Raw genomic sequence first — 23,831 nt, forward strand, 5'->3', positions numbered from 1 at the left:
TCAGCATGACCGGTTTCGGCGTCAAGCCTTTCTCAAATGCCGCAGTTCGTGCAGGATGCCTCCGTTCAGGTAATTGCAGAGCTCTTGAACGTATATAATCGTTATAGGGGCTTTCTGTTAGCCCTCTTCATCCATTGGTCTGTTTTCTGTCATTCACATTTTACTTACACCCACTGAAGCATGGGGCAATAGGTCATCCTACTTCAGCCATTGCCTAAATACCTATGAGTGATGGCATTCTGCCTTTTCACAAGCAGCACATACACATACAAAGAAGAACCATTCAGTTCTAGGGGCAACCATATCAAAGTAGGCTTCTTGTGACCACAGTCTGATTTGTGCTTTCAGCCATTTTTTATACTAGCAATGGTCCAGCAGCTCCCCAACAATAAACTATTGTAAAAACCATGACTAAATAAAACAGGGGTTGACAAAGTTTAAAAGGCTGGCAGCGAACACCAGACTTTTTGGCTTTGCAAATCGATGTTTAGCTATTTGGTCAACTAATGGCTGGGGCACTTTTACTGTTGGGCCTGGGCCGAGCTTTTGTCCCAGTCTGACTCTGTTATGGCTTGGTTTTAGCTGTGTCTCATCTAAATAAAATTATGTTGTATTTGTGTGCCACGTAAAATGACCACTGGCTGGATTGGGCTCCCTCCAGCCCATGAAGTGCACTGTGGTATTGCGTATGAGGTATTGTGTATTTTAGTCATGGTAGAGACCACAGACACCGCATTGCACCCACTGGCAGACTCTACCACTTAGATATTCAAATTGAAGGTGACGTTAAACGCACCAGTAACACTATCTTTTGGGATAATTTGGCTTCTTCATATGATATTCTTTGGCGGAGGTAGATCGGCCTCCTCTTTTTATTTTTTCTTGTGCCCAAGGTGAGGGTATTATCCTCCCTTTATTTTCACATTTAGCTCTAGACATAGTTAAACAAGCTTATGCTTCTGAATGGACACTTCCTTTGGCCCCCGCTTTATATCGCAACCAGGCTGGTTGGAATAAGGACTCTTCCTTTCATGTTATTCCTATAAGTTCCACTCCACAACGTCAGCCACAGTATACAATTAAACTTGATGCCAAAGCAGCCGTTAAAGACATTCTGGCTTAATTAGAGTACCGGGGTGTAATTGAGCCCTGTGTATCACAGATGAATAGTCCCATTTTTCCGGTGTCAAATCCCAAACTTTCTTATTGCATTGTATTGGATAATTGCCTTTTGAATAGTCAAACTCGCACTTTTACTCTCCAAAATACACATAGTACAGCATTAATGAACCATATTGTTTGCAAGGAATTTGAAACTACACCTGATATTTTGAATGTTTTGAGCCGTGATTGGTCTGCATTTACCGCCCGTGGCTCCCAGAGGCAATACGCCTGTTTTCCCAAGGGCTATATATAAGAATAGCCGAACAGCCTAGGTGTTTTTGCAGCTCAAATTGTGTCCATTCTCCACGAGATTGACCCTGATGTTTTGTCCTGTGTTGATGGCATCTATTTACCAGATGAGGAATTGAATCCTCATTTAGCTAGAGTGGATCGCATAATTTTGCGGTTTGTTGAACTTGGTTACAAGTTCAATTTTTCAAAATCCCACACTGCTTTCCACATAGTTCTTTTTCTTGGTTATGAATTAACCAATGAGGGTATGTGCTTGGACCCTCATTTTTTTAGAAAAATGTGCGCAGTTGCTACCTCCAAATATGCTAAAAAATCTACAATCTTTGCTTGGCTTTTGACATTTTGGAAGAACTTACATTCCAGTCTATCCTCAACATATTAAATTGATCTACACTTTGATACATCCAGATTTGTTGGTGTCCTGTTGGTTGCCTGAACACACTGAGATTCCGAGATCTTTACAATCTGATTTGCTTGAAACGCGACATTTACATGTATGTCTGAATACAACAAATTTGGTCATCTGGATTGTACCGGGTTCTATTGATTTTACCTGTGTCACATTTAATGAAGGAGATTCAGCTCCCATTGCATATGTCACATTTATATTTCCAGGGGGAAATGCAATTTGTATCCAATGAAAAAATACTACCAACAGTCCTGATGGCCCTCCCTGAAGAACAGCCTTTGGCTCAAGGAAATACATGATTCTCATTTCTCTTGTGCCTTAGAGGCTGCCATGAAAGCTAGCATTCCCAATTCTAAAGCACCTCATCCACGATGTATTCAATGGACTACATCCTTAAAAGCAGTTGATATCGAAATTATTTTCTTAACTTCTTTACAGACGTAGGAATTTTTACAATATGAGCATGTTTATCCTGAGCCTTCGTCAGTTCTTCCTCTTGATCAAGACAGATGTATTATCTATACCGATGGTTCTGCACAACCAGCTATAGGTTCTTAACAGCAATACTCTGCAGCATGCGCAATCGTTTTAGGCACATTGCATTTTTCAACCTATTACTACACACACTTGGTCTCTAGGAGACTGCACTGGGCAGTTAGCTGACCATAAAGCTTCACTTTTTGCACTTGAAACATATAAATCCAGAATTCACCATACTCATAATGTCTGATTCATTTTACTATGTACAAATATTTATTGATAATTTCCATTTTTGGTGAAAAGATTATTTTAAGGATACCAAAGATAGCACAATTAAGCATTAAATACTTTAGGTTAGAGTGACAGATTATAAAGATAAATTACCACAAGCTCATGTAATTCATACATTGGGTCATCAACGTGTGGGAACACACGCAATAGGGAATTCTATGCCTGATGAGGCAGCCAAATCTGCAGTAGGCACAAGTAAAATAGCCGCAGTAACGCATTCTAAAGCATGTATTGATCATGACATCTGAGCTGTCATCCATGCTTCTCAGGATGGCACAGTTTTACCTAATGGTTTTCCTTCTAAATATACATATTCCCTAAATAAGCATCATGTTCCTTTTGCAACTCTATCTGGGATTGGTGATTGCCAATACCCAACCCTGATCGCAGACAATCTTTAATAGTTATAGTTCACAAAGGTGTCGCTTCGGCACTTGTGGGAGTGGCTGCCACTATTTCTCTTTTACAAATAAGGTTTATACCAACAAACCCAAAAATATATTTCATACTATGACATTTGTCAACAAATTAAACGTTCCACTGTGTCTCATTCAACACAGATGCACTTGTTTATTTTGTATACGCCTTTTGGTTGCATTTACCTTGATCATTGAGGTCCTTTAGTTTCAGATACTGCTTTCAAATTCATTTTGGTTGCAATTGATTCTTGCTCAAGGTTCCTATGGGTGTGGCCACACCGATTGGCTGATGCTTGAAATGTTATTAAAGATTTGCAAGTCTTTGTCTGGACATGGCTGTCACGCATTCCACTCAGACCAATCTCCGGCTTTCAACTCGAAGGTGTACTGTGATTCGAAGAAGTCCGTGGGTGTGCAAGTGCATTTTTCTTCTTTGTATAGGCCTGAGGGCAATTCTGGTGTGGAGAGAATAAACCATGCCTTAAAGCAATCCTTAACGGCTAGAGAATTAGGTACAGGGCGTGGATGGTTAAATCATCTCTATTGTATTCAATAATCCTTAAAAAATCTCTCTGAAAGACTCGGGGTGGGCAGACCCGGTACAAAATGCTCTTTGGCATCAAGATCTATGTTCCAGACCTTGACGGTCCAGACATTGTGTTGGCAGCTGAAACCTTCGATGCAGATAACTACTGTATGCCTTACAGGATCTACAAAAGTTTTGTGATGCCAAGGCTCGCAAGCATTTTCCTGCACCTCTTTCTTTCGAGTCCAGATACTCAAATTCCTGTGTCTGGTTGGCTTCCCAAAGTTGGAGACCTTGTTTGTGAAAAAAATGGCCCTAAAAAAGGAATTAAGTCCAACGTACCATGCTCCTGTTCCAGAACCTTGATATCCATGGTACACGAACTGTGATTGTGCCACCATTTCCAAGTCATAAAGAAAATCACTTTGTTTGTATTGAGCATGTCAAGCCACACCATATGGCTAATTCTCTGCAGTATGCCCAGGAGTAGGGCTTCACACAAATTTCCTTTGCAGCATTTGAGCACCACCATTGCTGCTTCTCCCCGGCTGCCACAGGAGGTCTAAACCTCTGTCGATTTGGTACTTGTTTCTACTTCTCCATCTTCTACCATGGATGTCATTTATACTGATCCACTGTTGGAAACCCCTTTTGAATTACATTTTTCAAATACTACAGCTGAATCTCAGGCAACTTATTTCCATTTGAATTCCTCAGGGTACTATATGGATCAAGACCATTTCTCTTCCTGACTGCTCTTCAGTGTCTTCAGTTCTGCATCCACCCACAGTGCAGGTTTGTGTTATTGTTTCTTGGTTTAAATCCACTTATCTAGTCCCTCCTTGGATATACATTTGGATCAACTTTTCTTTGGTTCTCTGATTGATGTGGATTGGATTTGTGACTGTACTTTTTCTCATGATTAATTGACATTACCTTCCAGAATGTTTTGCCAAGGAATTGGTTGATGGGGTGCTGGATCCACATTCCTCCTCACTTTAAATGAAAAGTGACTTGTCCCTTGGCAACATTTCATCTGTTCCAGTGACTGTTGGAATGCTTGAGATTAGGTTCCTTTCGATATATACACTCCTACAGAGACCCTGCACATTTCATATGTGTTCAAAGTTTCTATAGATGATGTAATAGTACAGGATTATAATTAGATGATTGGGATGTTGATACTGTGAATTCAATGTTTTCCGATTTGCAATATTATACTATGTTTGAATCAGAAGATGTATATCTTAATTACACTAATTACACTAATATGTTCTGTTATCACCATTATGGACATAATTTTCTGCATAGGGCAAGTGTACAGCATCCTCATTATAATTATACACAGTGGGAACATTGTACAACTCCACCACAAGAAAGTTAAAAAAGACAAACAGACAAGTGTACATATTTTACTAGTTATGACATTTCAGATCAAATGTCATACTATTTTAAATTGGTTCCAACTCAGTCAAAAAAGTATATGCTTACTCAGACTAAGCTGATATGTGTGGCTTCCTTTGTCGAACAATATGCCCTTATGGGATTTCACTTTTGGATGGAAAACATTGATCTGAAATAGATTTGTGGTACAAAGCCTGGCATGTCCAAGGCACAGCAGCTCTATTTTGAGCCTGTCTAATTCCCAAGCAAATTATTTTTCTAAATGAAACGGTCCAACACACTCTTTTTCTGGGATTGGTTCAAATTAAAGAGCAGAATGCCCTGATAATTCCCTCAATTGCCTATTTTGATAATTGGCGATCTTACGCAAATTGTACAGAAGCCCAGTTAAATAGTATGGTAGAAAATTGTACATTTAACTTATCTTTTTCATTTCCTGTGGATGATTATTGTGGCAGGGAACACCAATGGTTGTCATGCTAATTTTCTTAATTCCACCTCTGGTTTTAAATCAAGTAGCCCAGAACCACGGTACTCATAGTCAGCCCATTTGAACACTATTACCACCTATTCAGTGGGTAAACTATGCCAGCAATGGTTAGAACATTCTACACTGTCTGGAGTGAAACAACATCTTTCTCTTCTATCGGAAGACATACATTTATCTGATTTTTTGTTAGTTCCCATGATCCCTCATTCTAAAAGATTCCTACATGCAGCCTACAATGAAATATAGAAATTATCACTAATTGAAGCTTCTATGCATTTCAGACAAATTGATCAAGATAATTTGAATAAAGTACCTGCTGTGGTAGATAATAGTATTAATACTCTATCATCTCATATTCAAAATTTGAACAGCATTGTGTCATCTGTTAGTGATATCGTACAGAATGATATGTCAAAATTGTACCATGATTCGAGTCAGCTCCGATACATTATGCAAGTTTAGTTGGACGTTTCGAACACTGATAAATGGACAAGTTCCTTGGCATTACCTAAACTGTACTGCTTTGTTTCTGCCTTTTAATTTAGCACACAAACAGCAATCAATGGTTATGAAAAACTCAACTTACACCATGCTACATTTAGAATTGTTTTTGAAAATCCCATTCACTGTAGCTGAAACACCTTCAGCAGTATGGCAAATACATGTTGTTATTTCTGTGCTCATATCAACATTTCAGTTTCCAACATGCATGAAAATGTTTTCTAATAGGTAGATATGAACCCCTGGGGAGAAGTTACACCCATGATTTATGGTCCCTGCCTTTTACCTATCATTGTGAACGAGCCGATAGAGAAATTTTTCTTATGGGAGAGGAGTGTGACTCCACTGCCGGTCATTCACTTGTTTGTCAACACGTTAAAATCCTTGGCACTTGTAATGTTTCAGTGACTAATATGGCTTATTTGAAAGGAACTCCACTTCCCGCAATTCTTTCCTTTATTAATGTACTTTCAAATGGAAACTATTTAATGCTTAATAATCAAGACTGTTGGGGTATGTGGGCAGATGTCCCATATATGGTGCCCATTTCAAAATTAGTCACTTGTTGCAACAACATCCTGTTTCCCCCTCCACACAGAGTTGTAGATAGCTCACTGTGGCCTTCCATTCCAACTTTTAAAGCAGATGTCAATAGGCTAAGCAGACTCAAAGCATTATTGTTTCAACAAGAAGTGGCTTTTATATCTGCACACAATACCTTCGAATTACATGTGTCCAGAACTACTATTGAATACTAAACTCCACCTGCATTTTGGTGAATTGATTATTCAAATATTGAATGCTTCCGATACCGTGGGTTCAGCAATTATTTTTTTTAAATTGTAGGCTCTGGCCTCATCACTTCTTTCCAAATTCTCTTTGGAGTAATTCAGGCTTTTATACACTCTATTTTTTTCCAGCGTGTTTGGTGAATTTCCAGTGCTGCTGTTCCGTATTAGTGGCATTCTCATCCTGCTACTGCTGTTGCGTAATGGATGTTCCTTCTGCAGCCGCCCTGGATCTGGCATCGCTCCAGCACTATCATGGGCGCATGTTGGAGCTCTTTGGCATGATTCCATTGCAGGTGTTGGATGTGGATTGCTGTTTAACCTTCTGTAGTGCTTATTTCACCTGGTGCAACCTGTATTTCACTGCATCTGGTACCCTTTTCAATGGGCATTAGACATATGCCTGGCTCTACGGATTCCCACTTCCCTGGATCTCAAACTGCTGATGAGTTCCATAGAGGCCCATTATCAGGACTATTCCTTGGGTTTGCGACCGCTACAAAATTCAAGTCTAGAGCAAATGGCCAATGGTAGTTCCTGTGCATCGCCACAGCGCTTGCTAGATCAGAGTTTCATTGAAGTCAACGCAGGTCGTCCGGTGATAGCATCTGCGTCTATTGGAGCTGAGGATCATGTCTGTTAATTGGAACTTATGAAGTGGGCCTAAGACTTACCCATCTACATGGAGGCAACCCCCATTATATAGTCCTTTGCTTTTACAATGGCTGCTTACATTCTGGATTCCTACGACACTCATTAATTGGTTATTTTTTCTTTTCAAATTGCCATTTGTTAGCTTTGGGGATTGATTGATTAGTGTTGGCTTTGAGTTTGTGTCTCTTCAGATCTGTTATTACATTACATGCTTCCTTCATTACCAAGGGGAGGGTGTCATGTGTCCTATACAGGGCCCATTGTGGTTTCCCCTATATTTGCCTAGCTGTGCACGACACCAGGCTGCATTAGCTTTGCACACGTTACTATATAAACATGTTTGCTTATGTGCCACATTATATTTTCACACTGAACCTGTAGTTGTTTTCTCGTTCTATTCTTTTCTAGGATTTAGTCTGTATAGTAGACAAGGTCAAACAACAATGTCCCTTGTTATTTTGGTATGGTCAGACACACGCACCCAGACACAACACAGAAATGCAGCTATTGTTTATGAACATGAGAACCTTGTCATATAGGTATGCACAGCAATGTAACACACAGAGAGAGACAGATATTTTCTGAGCTGTATCTGAGATGTAGAAGGTTCACCTGTGTATGCTAAGATACCGAGTCTGCTTCAACATCTCACTGGCATATTGAGGGGAATCACATGGCATTGGTAGCATGAAATGCTAGTCCCATCACAGTGACTGCTAGAGGGAAACGCTTCAAAAAGAGACACAGCACAGACACCAGAGAAATGTCTCTTTCTCTCTCTCTCTCTCTCTCTCTCTCTCTCTCTCCCTCTCTTGCTTTCTCTCTCTCTCGTGCACACAAAATCACACACACACAGAAACATGTGCGCACACATACAGTCACACACGCCTGTTCCCCAAAGCAAACAGTGCAAGTTCTGCAATACGGTCTATCACCATTGAGCCGCCGCATGTTGGCCCGTGATGCAGGGTTGGACTGGCCAATAGGGAATCAGGCAGTGCCGGAGGGGCTGGTTTCATAGGACAGTGTGTGTGCCAGTGTTTTGATGTTTGTGGGCCTGTTTTATGGTCTGGTGGGCATGTTTTTAGAGTTGAATTCCCTGATATTGACAAAAACATTGCCTGTAGCAAAGAAAAAGGCATAGTCTCTCATGCCTGCAAAACACAAAACCGCCCAATTTGCAAATGTGGGTTACTTTTTTAGCTATCTGATTCACTAATGGGAGCCACTTTTATTCTGATGTCAGGGCACATATTATGTCTCAGTCCAACCCTGCCATGATGTGGCAGACACTGTGTGCGACGGCATAGCCTTCAATCAGTTGCTCGCATAAAACACAGCAGCTGACGTTTGCCCAAACACAACATCAGCTAGAATGTAGGAACTCCATAAAAATCTTTCTAGGAGGTGCATTACGGATGCACCAAGAAAAAAGTGAGTCATTGAATTTGTCAATTTTCACCCCATAACTGTGTCAATTACCAGCATTTTCACTGCAGGAATTACAAACATGATTAAATACCCCTCGGCAAAAGCACTCTATCCAACCCCCTCAAGCACCATTTCAAAATCAGCAAAAGAAGTGTCAATGTTCTAATTCAGTGGTCTTGGCAATGTCTAGCAATCAGCATTATAATGAATACATTCTATCAGAAGAGCATGATAGGTGACGTACGCATCCCTTATAGTACCTATAGTACCAAAGTATTAAACACCACTGATTGAGGCACCAGGACAAAGTTTGACAATGAAAATGTACTCAATCCTTTCCTCCCAGGTTTAGAGCAAGGTGGCCCCAATACATTTTAGAACCCAGCTCCAGTTAAATACACGGACTTCACTTGAGGTTCAGATTGACTTCAAAATCCTCTGAGTGATGTTTAAAATACAGACTGGAACAGCTTCATTCGAGAATACAATCAATCATTTCACTTTCAGTAGATATCAGATTCCCACCTGAAATCCACCATAAAGGTACTGAATAGATGAACTGGGGAAATAGCTGTTTTTCTTAAGGACCTACACGCCACCAGTCAACCCCCCCAATACATATGATTTCTCCTGACCTTCTTAACAACTTCTTAACAATTTAAGCTGTCTCTCAAGTCATTCTTGCTCAAACACGCAAACATGTCACAGACTGACAGACACAGCCAAATGCTCATAAGAAATTAACAGGTCTCATTAACAAAACTCTTCCTTGCTCTAAATTTCCTCTTCAAACACCTAATAGAACAATATAATAAATATTAAAAAGATCTAATTTTAGAGTACCTAAAAATTTGCAAGGGAATAGAAGATCAAGGATTTTATGGCAATAGTACGCCTTTGTTAAATACTATTACCAAAGACTTTAATCTTAACTTAAATCGGTTGACTGTGCCACATTATGTTTAAATATGCAGTCGAAATAGTCGAATACAATGCTTACAAGTACTATACAACTTTCACAATCAAATCTGTGAAAACCAAGTAAAGCAGAATATATGCGGTTCAAATCAAACAAAATGCTATTTAATTACGTTTACCTCTTGCCCCATTTCCATACTGCAAAGTTTAGTTGACTGAGCTTTGGCATCAACCATTACATTAAACATTGTGCATATAGACTGTGGGACTCGAAAATCCGTCGATCGACTCGTTTTCTGGAGCTTTACTTCAAATGCAATTCTCGTTCTGTTAAAGAAAAAGTGAGAGAAACATGTTGATCATTTCAAGGACTGTTCAATCTAAAATAAAATGCATGCCCGTCAAAAATGTTTTGCTTAAAATAAACATGACAAAGAAAGCAAAGATATTTTGAGATGGTCTTAATTCTTAGAAATATGGGACGGCTGACTTTATGGAAAGCAGTGCCAATTACAACGAAAGCATCTTTTTACAGAGAAAAATCCAAAACATGTCATGGGGCCCACTGGCACGCCACATTCTACTTCTATCCCAAAGTATTCCTACAGATTAAAAAAAAGATTAAACTTCTGCTGCTCTTTTTGGTGAGCTCTTGTTCACCGATGTGCAGGGGATATCTGTGGAGGGAGGTGTCAATGGGGGAAATAGAGCAAGTATCTAGCAATATTTCCATTTACAGCACACTGTAAACACTGAATTAGAGCTGCATGGACATCCCTTAAGATCGCCTTCTTTGGGGTCCACCTCCAGGAGATTCACTTGCCGTGGAAAGCAGGTGACATCTGAAAAGGTGGGGAAGGCACGCGCGGTGAACAGAAAGTTGTATAAGCTGAAAGGTAAATTTTAGTCAGTGGAACTTCCAACCATAGCTTTTCTACAATAGTGTGCACTGTGTCCACAAATAGTAATTTCCCCCTCCAGCCCCCTCTATCTCACTCTCAGCCGCGGCCCGTGGAGGGAGTTACGGTGGGGCAGGAAGGCGGGGAGGGGGAGGGGCAGGGTGGGAGGTGCTAAAAACCGGCATATGGATAATTGCAGGTAAGTAAACAATTTAATTAATAAAACAAATTTTGTAGAGCGCCTTGCATCCCAAAATGCGATGCAGTGCGTGCTACGAAATTCGTTTTATTAATTAAATTGTTTACTTACCTGCAATTATCCATATGCTGGTTTTTAGCACCCCCCACCCTGCCCCTCCCCCTCCCCGCCTTCTGCCCCATCGTAACTCCCTCCACGGGCCGCGGCTGCTCACTCTCTCATACAACAGTCTTTGAATTATCTGCCATCCAACTGCATGAAGTGCCTGTCACCCGAATGCTTGAACATCTAAATTAACCTAGTGATTTGAAAATGGGACCAAAGTATTGTGCCAGAGTATAAACTCAACACACAACTTGAAAAAAAGAAAACTATAAATATATCCTTCACCCGGTTAGTTACCCCGCCGACATCAAATAACACCAGCAGGCATCTCTTGAGTGCGTAGATACTACATTCAGTTTTAACAGGCCAGGATAGTCAACGTACAGGATATTCTTTCCTCTCTACGTTGCTCTATAGCCATGACCAGCATTCCCTTGCCATAATTGTAAGAAAATGCCGCTTATTGCATGATCACTAAAAAATGTTTTGTTGGACTGGTGCTGCCGGTCTTTTGACTCTGTGCACTAGGACTCTGCTAACCAAGCCCGAGTGCCTGTGCTCTGACCTTTAAAACATGTTGAAATTGGCTATGCTCCTGAATGGCAAATGTAACTTATCTATAAGTCCCTAGTATATTGTACCAAGTGTACCCAGGGCCTGTAAGTTAAATGTCACTAGCTGCATCCCTTACTGTGCCACTGCTAAAGTGACAATGTAAAACATGATTGCGGGCCTGAAACCAATAATCTGGCTGTGCAGGTTTACACTGCAAAGATGACCTGTCAAAAGAACCCATTGATAAGGCCTAAACACTCCTTTTAAATTTGAATAAGTCACCGCTAAATAAGACTTACCCCCAGATGCATCAAAGTTATGTTTTGCGAGTCCTTAATAGCGAATTTTAAGGATTCGCTATTTAAGACTCGCAAAACGGGATGCATGTAGGAATCGCAATATTATTTACGATTTCTACTGATTCCTTATTTGCGATTCGCTAATTGCAAATCGCAAATAAGGAATGGTTTTCCCATTCATTCCTATGGGCCTGGCCCATAGGAATGAATGGGGAGTCATTCCTTATTTGCGATTTGCAATTAGCGAATCGCAAATGTGCCGCAATTTCAAGGGTGCCAGGGTGTCCAAAGGACACCCTGTTGCACCCCTGAAATGGTAATGTTCACTGGTGTTGCGCACACACATGTCCCAAGGACATGTGTGTGTGTAACATACAACTTTGAAAAATGCACTAAAGTGCATATATCTAAGTTTTTGCTATTTACCACGTAGTTTGACTTCGCGGTAAATAGCGGCCCCAGATTGCGAATTCACAATCTTGGAATGGTTCATGCATTGCATTTAAGGAATCGCAAATTGTGATTCCTTAAATGCAATCGCAATTTGAGAACTCGAAATTATTTGCAAATTCTTAAATTGCGAGTGCATGAACCCTTGATGCATCTCAAATGCCATTTTTGCGGGCGCAAACGGCCGAATTTTGCGATTCACACCGTTTGCGCTCGCAAAAATGCTTGATGCATCTACCTGTTAATTCCCCAAAAGGCAGGGTGTATTATACTTAAAAGTAGGGCATGCAGAAGTTAATATAAACTATTTTCTTTACAGTGACAAAGCCTCAAAAGCTATTTTCACTGTAGCAGGGTTAGCTGGTCCATAGGAAAATACTGGTAGTTATTATTACAATTAAATAATGTTATTTATTTGTAATGTAATAATGCAGCTAAAAAGTTAATTCTTGGACATTTTAAAATATGCATTACAACTCTGAATCATTGGTAAAGTTGGATTTGTACAAAACAGTTTACCAAAAGTTCTTTTAAAAGTCACTTTCTTCCTGTCTAAAACCGCTCTAATCCCATTTGCTTGAGCTTCCAAGTCTTAACAGGAATTGAATAGCTCCATTATGAGGTGAGAACATGCTCTCAGAGCTGAGACAAGGGCCTTGGGTTTGAGGGGTATTCTGTTCCTCTGCCAGGATGACCTTCTGGGCACTGCCCAGAAACCTAATTATCTTTCAAGAGGCCTACCTTGTCACAGGCAGTTGTAGCTAACACCTGGCCCGCCCCATCTTTTACTTGTTAGCAAACCAAGTATCAATCCCACTGGGAGAGTAGCTGCCCCAGAACTGATTCTGAGTGACCACATATTCCCTAGCCACACCTCATTTCCCTGGCCACACCTCTAGGATGGCACAGGAGCTTTGCATGATGGAAGAAATAATCTACCAATTTGGTTGAGGTAGAGAGGGGCACTGTGGGATTGTTTGCAGTAGGGCACATGGGAACTGCTGCAAAGGTAGGCAGAGTTGCCCCTGGAAACGTTTTCCCTATTGGCTAAGTGGGGTCATTATTACTCAATCCACCCCACAAGGTATAAGAGTGGCACCCTTGGGCACCATCTTCATATCACTACTGGACTTGCGCTATTCTTTGTTAGGGTTTTACGTAATCTTCGGAAAATCTTTGTTTAGACACTAGTAGCTCAACTTCCCCCCTGGCATCAACAAACCCTCTATGCCCCCCCAAAAGGTTGTGAAAAGATCATTACATCCCTTTCATCCTTGTGGTAAGCTTGGTCAGCTTCTTACAATATCAAAGATTGATTCATCTTATTCTGACTAAAATCCAAATTAACTAATACCATGTCTTCTAAAATAATAACTAAATCTCCCTTTTCAGGAAATTCAAGACTGACTAAAAAACAAAATGACGCAGTCAAAAGGGCAAAGGAGCAGGACATATATGAGGAGATCATAAGTAGGAATTTGAAAGAAGCCAGGGCAACAGACTCCAAAAATGTGGAGTAAAGAAAGGGGTTTGGATGGCAGCCCCTCCAATTTAACAAGCATTTGCAATGCAATAGCGAGTTTGAGCTATTGACATTGCAAATAAAAATGCCTTTTATTTTTGTTTTTGTTTAAAAAACATAAATATAAGGGATTGTCATTTACAATGCCAATTGCTTAAACTTGCGTAAATGCGAGACCTATTGCATTGCAAATGCTTGTTTTATATTTTCATGTGGCAAAGGACTTTTGTAAAGTGCCTTCTGTGAACCGAGTCACCTCTGGGCACTCTGGAGTGAAGACTGTGGGAGTTTCTGATGAAGCCAGGCAGTGGGTAATAAAGGTGCTCGGACCACTCGCTCATCCAATCCTTGGCCTCTCGGCAGACCGCACAGTGGTATGATCACTTATGTGCGGATTGTAATCACTGTTTTATATGAAAGTGTGTGCACGGGAGCCACACTCAGATGGTGAAACGTCGGAGAAAGAGATATTTTCAGAACTGACACTTTCAGCTTTAAATATTCACAACAAAATCATTGTTACTCATTTATGATACAGTTAACAAGCATTTGCAAACTCAATGTTTAGCTTGTTTTAGGCATATGTTCATTATTGTGTGGTGTATCTGCACGCAATATTGGAGAAATCAGAGAGGCAAGCACGGTGCTTTATTTTGTATCTTTTAGCTATTCTGTCAATTGCAGAAGCCACTCCCCCTTTTAAGAAATTTCTAGGTGCACTTGTTTGAACCCACCTAAATGGAAACCTCACCCCACCTATTTTTTCATCGCACTTAAAGCCCCTGGTGGTGTGCCATGGAACCCCTTAACGAAACCTTAGTCACCTTAAACTCTGACCCCAAACATCGCTGATTTAAAAGGGGCTTGGAGGCGTGTGGTTCGTGAGACTGAAGCCCTCCCTCACCAGGTTGTGTGCTCCCTGCTGCTGGGGCAGGGGCGGCAGGCAAACACCAACGGTGCTACGGCACAGGGACACGAGTCAGTGAAAACTCTGTAACTAAAGACCTGGTGGGGCGGTGCTCTCCCCAAGAGTGAAAGCCTGACAGGTGTTTAAAAAAACAGGGCGTTCATTTATTTAATGTTTGGATCATAACAACCACTTGTAACCTTCATCTGGTGCACATAAGCGTGCCTCTCATTCATTGTGCCAAGAAGTATGTGAGCTCTTGGTGCGTGTGTCTGGCGGCTGCACTAGTGAGCTGTGTGCACACAGCAGGCCACTTGCATGAGCGCAGTAATTGATACACCACACACTTTGTTCCAATTGAAAATCGATGGCATCCAGTGTTCTGCATCATGGAGTAACTAACACAGCGGTCTGAAACAGACCTGTTAACCCTAGGGAGACTGTAGTGTATGTTGCTAGCACCCCAACCCTCCCCGCCGCCTCCATCTGACACCACCTGGAGAGGAGTTATCTGTGTTGGGAATCTCCAGGCCTGCGGTATTGCCTACTGCTGGCACTGAGGGAGCTGCACTCGGAGAAGATTAAGTGATTGGCACAGAACCACAGGAGGGTGAACCAGCATTGGGACTCGAACGTGCATTTCCAACATTGCGGTAGCAGAGGGCAGAGATAGGAAACAGTGAGAACACGAAGAATAAAGAAAGTGAAAGAATGCTGTTATTACAGGAAACGCCCGAAAAAAGCAAAGCAGCACATGCATATGTCATGTCCTGGTGTGGGAAGAGTAAAGAAAGTGAAAGCGCGAGCTGTTATTACAGGAAACGCCAGGGAAAGCAAAGCAGCACGTGCATGTGTCATGTTCAGGCGCATTCACATGCTGTATCCGAGCAGGCACGCCGAAGGAAGACAAGGTGGGAACCAAACATGCTTCCCTCCCAATAGAAACCACGGATTTGGCTGGCATGCCATTAAGAAGTGTGGGTGGTCCTTCCACCCTCGCTTCGCAAGAAAAGCGACGACCATAGATTTCGCCAGGAGCGAGCAGTGCTTGCACTGAATCGCAAGGCGAGACCTAAAAAGGGAGCTTGCCAGGGCTGTTAACGGTGAGAAAGTAATGACTCAGAGGAAAGGATTTTAATTGCATTTTCTTTGATTCAAGCTTCATGCACACCTTTGACACATGCCCAGATTGTTAGCACAGTGCTTCCCAAACTTTGTGGAATCACAATCCAATGTTTAGACCAACAACCATTTGTGACCCACCTACCTTTAATGGACATTGAGTGGGGTGATTTTTTAATGTAACCAAAGCATCCTCTGGTAGTGCATTTTCATTACAGACTGTACATTTTCTATTGATTGGCCACAAAAGGTGTACACACATACAGTTTTACTGATAAAAATATATAGCACAAAACTGATACTGTGTGAAAATCAGGTTTCTGTGAATAATTATAATTTGTGCATCACCCAGTAATGTTTCTTGCTTTGTTTTGATTCTATTAAAATCTCTGGTTTCAGCATCCTCCAGAATAACATAAACATGTGTTTCATTTTTGCTTTCTTAACCGCCAAACGCATACAGTTCTTTTACAGGTATTTACATGTTGTTGTGTGCTGCAAAAAACCCATCCTGCAGCCTTTGCATTTCACATCCCTGTACACCATCAAGTTGTCATGCCATTCACTTTAAAAACTTCTCTCACTTTCCAGTCAAAGAAAGAAAAGTAAACACCAATTCCCATGGTAAAACAATAAGCAGTTATTTGTCAGAAGACACAGCCTTACATTTGACCTGTGTCTTTGAAGCACCAGCATATATGACAAGTTAAAGACAGAATTTAAAGAAATCTTTATTTATGGCCCAGACTTTCCCGACCCACCAAAAATCAGCTCACAACCGACCCACAGTTTGGGAAATGCTGGCTTAGCAGATTGCTCAGCATCATCTTTAGTTGTCTTATTATTAAATTCAAATTATGTTTTTTACCTAGATTTAATTGCTGGACTACACGATAGCAAAATTGTACCGGTAAATGAGTAGAAGCTATACATTCTGATAATGTTTCTTGTACAAATTTTATTTACAATGTTACCTTTTAACACAGGACTCAATCATATCACTCGCCATCAGCTTTAATCGCTGTTCAAGATGCTTTCCAAATTCTTCTTCGGGCCAATGGAGGTCACGAATGAATGTCTGAAGTGCATCAAGTTTCCAGAAAAGGTCCTCAGAAGTAGCTGACCCATTGCTGACAGAAGGAAAAGGAAATAAATGTCACAACGGTACCAAACCATCACTGACATGATGTGGGCGCTACTGAATGCTTAAGGAAACACAGCGGATAAATACACAGAAAAATGCCAGGGATCTCCACCATCAGGGTTGTGAGTTTTACCATACATTTGCCTAATCTAGCTTGCTGTTAATTCTCACCAATATTTCCAGAGCTGATACATGATAAAAATATGAATCACATATATTAATGTCTAAATAGTGTATGGTAAAAATCAGCCTTAGTTAATAACCATATTAGCATATGTGATTATTTAAATTAAGGCTACCGATAGTGGAAGGAATGCCTCCAATAGGATTCAGGGTTTCATGCATTGCTATCAAAATATAGAATCTGGCATTTCTTGGAGACTACCACATAAAGGATAGTGCTAACAAGTGGTGAGCGAGGTCATGCTTTCTCTCTTGAACCGCTGGAAAAGAATTGGTGGAAGTCAATTGTGCTCTACTGAAACATTCTGCACTTTGCATTGATTTCAATGACTATTTAGCACTTTCACAAACCAGCTCACAGGGAAGGCAGCAGCAGACTTTTCAATGTCTTTGGGCAGCAGCAAAACTCTATTCTTGCACAAATACACGTTTGTTTCCTGACCTCTGTGCGGATGCAGCAGTTGGTGTTTTGTGCCGCCGTGTTTAGTTCCTTGGACATGGTGAGATTATTTCTAAGTTCTTCATTTCAGTGGTGAAAACACATGCCTTGTCTTTGGTTTACTCAGTGATATTTTCCGAATCTCTACCTCCCCTACAGTGGATAGCCTCTTTGTTTTTGCAATTACCACATGAGCTTCAAGAGGTACAACTCCCTCCTCGCATACCACTAATGCTAACACGATAGTTTATTAGATGTGGGTCACACCATGCATTACCAACTGTGCTGACATCCTCTATAGAAACAGATGAGAGTGGGTGTTTCTATTGTGACAGATGCCAGCTGCATTGAGTTAATGCGCTGCAGCCAAATAGAGCTAATGCACACACAGCTACTGCAGGGTGAAAACCATACTTCCAACATGCCAAAGTTATCCTGGTGTCCTCTGCTAACTGTCTAGGAAGGAATCACCATTCTGTTAAGATTCGTCCTGCGTAAAAACAAAAGTAGAACCGACACACGGTCTTAAGAATGGCAGGTGGAAAGAGGAAATCAGGGCTGTGAAAAGATATGCAATCAGGCATTTTGTTTGGATTAAGGAAATGTTTTTGCATCTTGCACGATGCTGCCAAGATGCAATAAGCAGAACACGTTGCAGGTGATCATAAATCAACCTGCTATTTTAAACAGTGCATTAGACTAAACTCAACCCCTCATTTTGGAACTGTGCAGCTTGGTGTTTGAAACGATTGAGCACACATGAATGTAATAATTGGTATTTATTGCAACAACATTTTGACACCCATCTGGCTTGAGAGCTTTTTAAAATGCCTTTCCAGATTTCCGGCTTCTAACAAGCTTAATGTGAGCAGCATCACCTTCTGCCGTACATTTTGGAGATGTGACATTGTGATGCTATTGCATCTGTTATAAGACGTAGTATATGAAGATAATCAATAGTCGTTTAATAATCATGATTTGCATTGCGCCATGTCTTGATTCATATCTTTTCAGAAACAATACCACAAAACATGCAGAAGGGGAGCAAGGAAAGGGAACATAAGCCTTCAGTACCTATTTTTAGCTAATGCCTAATCTAGCCTTTAATGCTGTCAGCTTAGCATGAATATGATTGGTGTTTTCTTTAAATATTCATTTGTATATAGAGTTCCAATTATTTACGTACAAAATTATTAATCTAATATAGCATCTGCTTCTGCTTTTTAGGGTATTTCATAATTTGGCATTGACGTATTGCAAAGAAGCTAAAACCGTTAAGGAGCCCGGGTAACAACATACTTTATTTGGGTGCCCGTACCCGTTAGGTATGATTGTTAAAAAATAATTTCATAAACAGGAATTAAACATTAAATTTTTTTTCAATATCCACATTTCGTACATTTTTCTTTTGAATAATTTGTTTGTAATTTGTAAAATAGAATAATTGCAGAATCGACAATACTTTAAAAAAAAGTTCAATTGTATTTTTACATGTTTTTTAATATTTGCTTACATAATCTTTTTAATTGCTTAAATATTTTCAAATGTTCTTGTAGGTTGCACATGACCTCTCCCAGCTTGCATGGAATAATTTTTCTACACTAAGTAGTCTGGTTCCTAAGAGTGGGACTTTGGTTTTAAATGAAACTACGTTTATATAGAGAAGGGAATGTTGATTTATTTACCATACTTGGAACAAAACATTCCAAGAAAAAAGCATTATTTAACCTGTATCTCTCTTTTCAGATGTCTCAGTTCAGGCACAACCAGTCAATATTGTATTTTCCCAAAATATGTAATGATATGCTATATGTGTTTTGACGGACATTCATCATTTTTATTTTTCATATTTCAGAGCCTGGGTGTATTTTCAGCATGAATTCATGAAAATATCAATTAGTTCAATTTACCATTCAAAATTAGCTCACAAGGGTCCTGATGTATCAAATGGTTTTGTAATACCAAAGCAGGCAATTCAAAACCTGTTTTGTAATGTACAAAATGAACATTAAGAATTCAATATATATTTGCAATTCACAATGTATAAATTGAATCTTTTGCAAATCGTAAGTAGGAGGGTGAGAGAATGCGGGAATGAGGCATCGCTCCTTTTTACGACTAGTATTCAAATGTATCAGTTCAACAAACAATTAATGACATGGCAATTTCTAAAAGTGGAACTGAAGGAACAGCTTCTACTTAGTGAATGTCGGCTCAGGAACTGGGAAGAGCATACAGTGGTCCAGAGGACGGCAATATGCTCCCCACAATACCCTTCCTATCATGCCAGTTTTGTATTGCAGCTAATGTACTTTTAAGAGTTTTCATTGATACCTACTGATTACTGATGATCGTCCTTATGAATTTTATATGACTTATGCTATTTGCACCAAATCACCAAATTCTGCTTTGCACCATTGTAAGTAATCCTAATTAACTTTTTATTTGAGTTGTATGGATGTTATACAGATTTGAATTGCTTGCAATAGAACTGTTGTACTGTATTTTGTTCTTTTATTGAATTGTTTATCCTACAAATTTAGTTGAATAAAGATAATGTGAGTTGTCAGGGACTGCAATTAAAAATAAATATGGTGTTTTCCATATGTGAATACCATCATTTGCAGGCATTCAGTAGTATTCCTAAACGGAATCCCAACCTCATTACTATCAATGAGAAAGGGATTATGATCAGCATACTGAATGCCCTTTTTGTACTGTCATAGATTTATAAATCTGTCACAGCACATAACAAAAACTTGGGTATAGATTAGTACATTGTCTCCAAAGACTAGGGAGATGTGGGTGAGATGTCATTTAAGAATATGAAAAGTAATCCTTCAAAATGTATTCTGTGTCCTTTGTGTTTATTTTACTGTTAACAATGGAACATTATGGTAATATTTGATAGAAGAAAATTGTTTTTAAAAAGGCATAAACATAGAACACATTCAAAGGTGCTCTTTGCCAAAACTATGCACAGTGGTCTCTTCATATATTTGATGAGCTATTTTACGTTTTTGATCACATTTCCTAATATTTTCTCAATGGTGAATTGTTATTGGAACAACTTAATTAACAAGTCGCACTGAAAATGAATGGCAAACACAATTATATTTGGAGTGCTATTGAATGATGGCTCCACCTTAATATATTGCAATAATGCAGTATAGTCAGGCTTTCTAATGAATAGAAGGATCTGTGCAGCACGGACTGAGAGATTTCTTTGAGTCGTTGCTACTGCATTATTCATGAATTAACTTTTGTTTTTAAAAATACAAATCCAGTTACTCACCATGAGCAGGATCATAGAGTTGCTTTTCATCAAATGTGACTAAGTTAAAAAAAATGTTGGTAACTTACAGCATGCAAATGCTGTACTCATATATTTATTTAATTTGTTTTAGAGTGAGACTTTGATACATGACCAAAATGCAATTCTGAGCAGTTTAAGTGTTTCTTTCTTAACACGACAGATCAACAAATGACATTATGTTTTGCTTATCTTAATATATACAAATCTCTATATATACAAACACGTTTCCATTTTTGTGAGTGCGCATATAGTAAAGTATTGTTTACGTCAGAATGTTTTTGGGAAAATAGATAGTTCTACTTTAAAAAATAAAAATAAGGGTCTGATTATCAGTTCACTTCTCTGCATTTAATATTCAGAATAATGAAAAGCAATAGGTAAAACATATCCATGCCAAGATCACAGCACAATTGAATTAGAGCTAATGTGAAGTGAATACACACTCAGAATCATATATAGCAGCCATCCATGACGGTGCAGAAAAGCTAGGCATTTGAGGGAGGTTAACTGGTAGGTTAACTGGTAGGTTAACTGGTAGGTTAACTGGTACTTTAGGGAGATTCACATTTGGAAGATTCACATTGGGCAGATTACTTGTTAAACTCCTGTGGAAAAAACAGACAGAAAGAAAAAATACCATAACAGTGACAATGCAGATGTAGCAGAAGCACATGACACTCATAAACAAATCTGCAAAGTTCACAGCAAGACAACAGTCAAAAAACAAAAGCAAAAAACATTTCAGAAAGAAGCATGAGCATGGAAGGCATAGGTGTATTTGTGCATTCTGCAGTAAAAGCAATATAACAAACATAAAAAGGCTGCAAATTAACACACTACTTAAACACTCACGCTATATAATAACACTCTATAAATCCTGACACTAGCACACCATACACAAAATATATTTTGCCACTCTCTAAAACAGAGCTGGCATGTAAATTCTTAAATTTTGTTCCAGTTATTATTGGAAAGATGGTCTTCACAGCTGCATAGAATTACTCTTAAGGAGTTAGAAAAATTAAGTGTACAATAAAGCTGTAGTTTTAAGCAGTGCATTACGTATCAATAAACACTGTTCATTATTAAGAAATGTGCACATCATTTAGGAGTACCTGAGCCATCCATTATGTCATGTTATTATTAATATTATTATCAGTGCCCAAAATGGGGACAAATCGTTAAGCCTTTAATTTTACAATTGCAAAAATGCATTTCATCTGCAACAAATTTTAGACTATCTAAAATATGGGTATATTAAGCAAATCCGCGTGGGTGGGGAGGAGGTTCAAAGTGCATCGTTTTATTTGGATGCAAATAAACCTGATGCCCCAACATACCACTTTCCCTAGTTCTCTCTTTTATCTTTGCAGTACCAGAGCTTATGGGAAATAGCTTCTAAGATAAGCATTCTCTTAGGTGGTACATTGAGGTGTGAGAATTTCCCTAATTTCCCTTTATTCTAATTTATCAGGACAGTGTTCTAGAACATCAGTAATAGATGTCGCGCCTGGCCTAGAATCTGTGCTGAAATACCTGGGATAGTTCATGCTAAGACTATGTAACACCTGTTCCTTAGACGTCACAATATCACAAAAAAGTGCACAGTAAATTGGATGTACAATATATCATGCAGCAGTATATTGGAATTCTGTCAGCTCCTTCATATGCCTGGAGTATCTGCAGGCAAATTGTAAGCTGTCAGAATGTGACAACTTACACTAGCAAATGGTTACAGTCTTCCCTCTGCCATCAGTAAGCATGTGTGTAGGCTTGTGAGCCGCAAAGGGAAGAATAGGTCCTTTGCTTGTCATTTGCCACCCACTTACACTTACAACTTACACAGGCTTGCAATGTGAACACTGTAAGTCACAATAGTAATTTCAATTGTGTGTATTGTTTGTTATTACATTACTCTCTCCCTAAGCTGCACTGGCTTTGGAAATGCAAAGTACGATTTTGCAATAGGACCTATAATGATTTGTTTGCTTACTGTTATACCAGAAGAGTAATTCTGATTCATACACATTTACAAATATTACTAATTGAAAAGTATGTATGTCCCAATGGAACATGGCTTAATTAAATGCTATTATAACAGTTGTTTCATCAAGCCTCTCAACTGAGAACTATATTCAATGTTATTAACTACATAATAGCTTTACCTTAACAAATGAAGTAACACACTATTAGCAACATTTTAACAATCACATGTAGTACCTCCTACAATACAAATCAATCAATTAAAACCTAGATGTAAATACACGTTAGAAATAAGAAACAAACTTATAGGACAAATTTGAGTATAATTGATATTGATCAAGACTCTGTGAACAGCAAAGATAAGACAGATTCTTCATGGAAAACTGCTTTTATTTTGCACATTGCCAGATTCAAGGATGATTAAAAAGCAGGGGGATTCATTTAGGATTTTTTGTAGAATTGAAATCATAAAAAGGACAGGCATGGACATTTGTGCGCTATATAAATAACCTTTTTAGTTGTGATTTGTGTACTAAACAGCTTGCCTAACCCTGTTCAACTATATTCTCATTTAATGGCATTTTCATTCATAATATTGATAAGTCAAGGAAATAGCTAGATATCCTTGATATTAATCATTCAGGCACACTTGATTGAACTTCATAATAATAATTTCAAAGTCTTTTTTAAAGACAAGCATTTAGTTACTTAACACACTCCATACACCAACTTTGCTAAACTTCCATGGCTTGGTGCTGAGCACCACTTTATGAAGCACAAATACTTAGAGGGACAAAGGTTTAAAGACTAAGGCCCAGAAGTAGGTCGCCAATTACCGGTCGGTAACGGCCGATTTCGGCCGTTACCGACCGGTATTTGGGATTTGGCATGTAGGGGGCATTTTATTTACAGAATCGGTATATTTAGCGATTCGGTAAATTTACAGAATCGGTAAATATACCGATTCTGTAAATCAAGATG

The 23,831-nt window shown here is 39.4% G+C and overlaps 1 protein-coding gene across 14 annotated transcripts in view; it reads right to left on the reverse strand.

Moving 5' to 3' along the window:
• CADPS (calcium dependent secretion activator) overlaps positions 1–23,831 on the reverse strand; it is a 1,592,252-nt gene that overhangs the window by 464,502 nt on the left and 1,103,919 nt on the right. For 9 of the 14 annotated variants that reach the window (XM_078661533.1, XM_078661534.1, XM_078661531.1 and 6 more), the window contains 3 exons: positions 21,311–21,472; positions 16,760–16,915; positions 9,907–10,054 (listed from right to left, as the gene is read on the reverse strand). In XM_078661533.1, coding sequence (XP_078517659.1) covers positions 9,907–10,054; positions 16,760–16,915; positions 21,311–21,472 — 466 coding nt within the window. The remainder of the gene's footprint in view (positions 1–9,906; positions 10,055–16,759; positions 16,916–21,310; positions 21,473–23,831) is intronic. The other 5 variants (XM_078661538.1, XM_078661537.1, XM_078661536.1 and 2 more) reach the window with 1 other exon arrangement.

This window comes from Lissotriton helveticus, chromosome 9 (assembly GCF_964261635.1).
Source record: "Lissotriton helveticus chromosome 9, aLisHel1.1, whole genome shotgun sequence".
In the NCBI taxonomy this organism is placed as follows: Eukaryota; Metazoa; Chordata; class Amphibia; order Caudata; family Salamandridae; genus Lissotriton; species Lissotriton helveticus.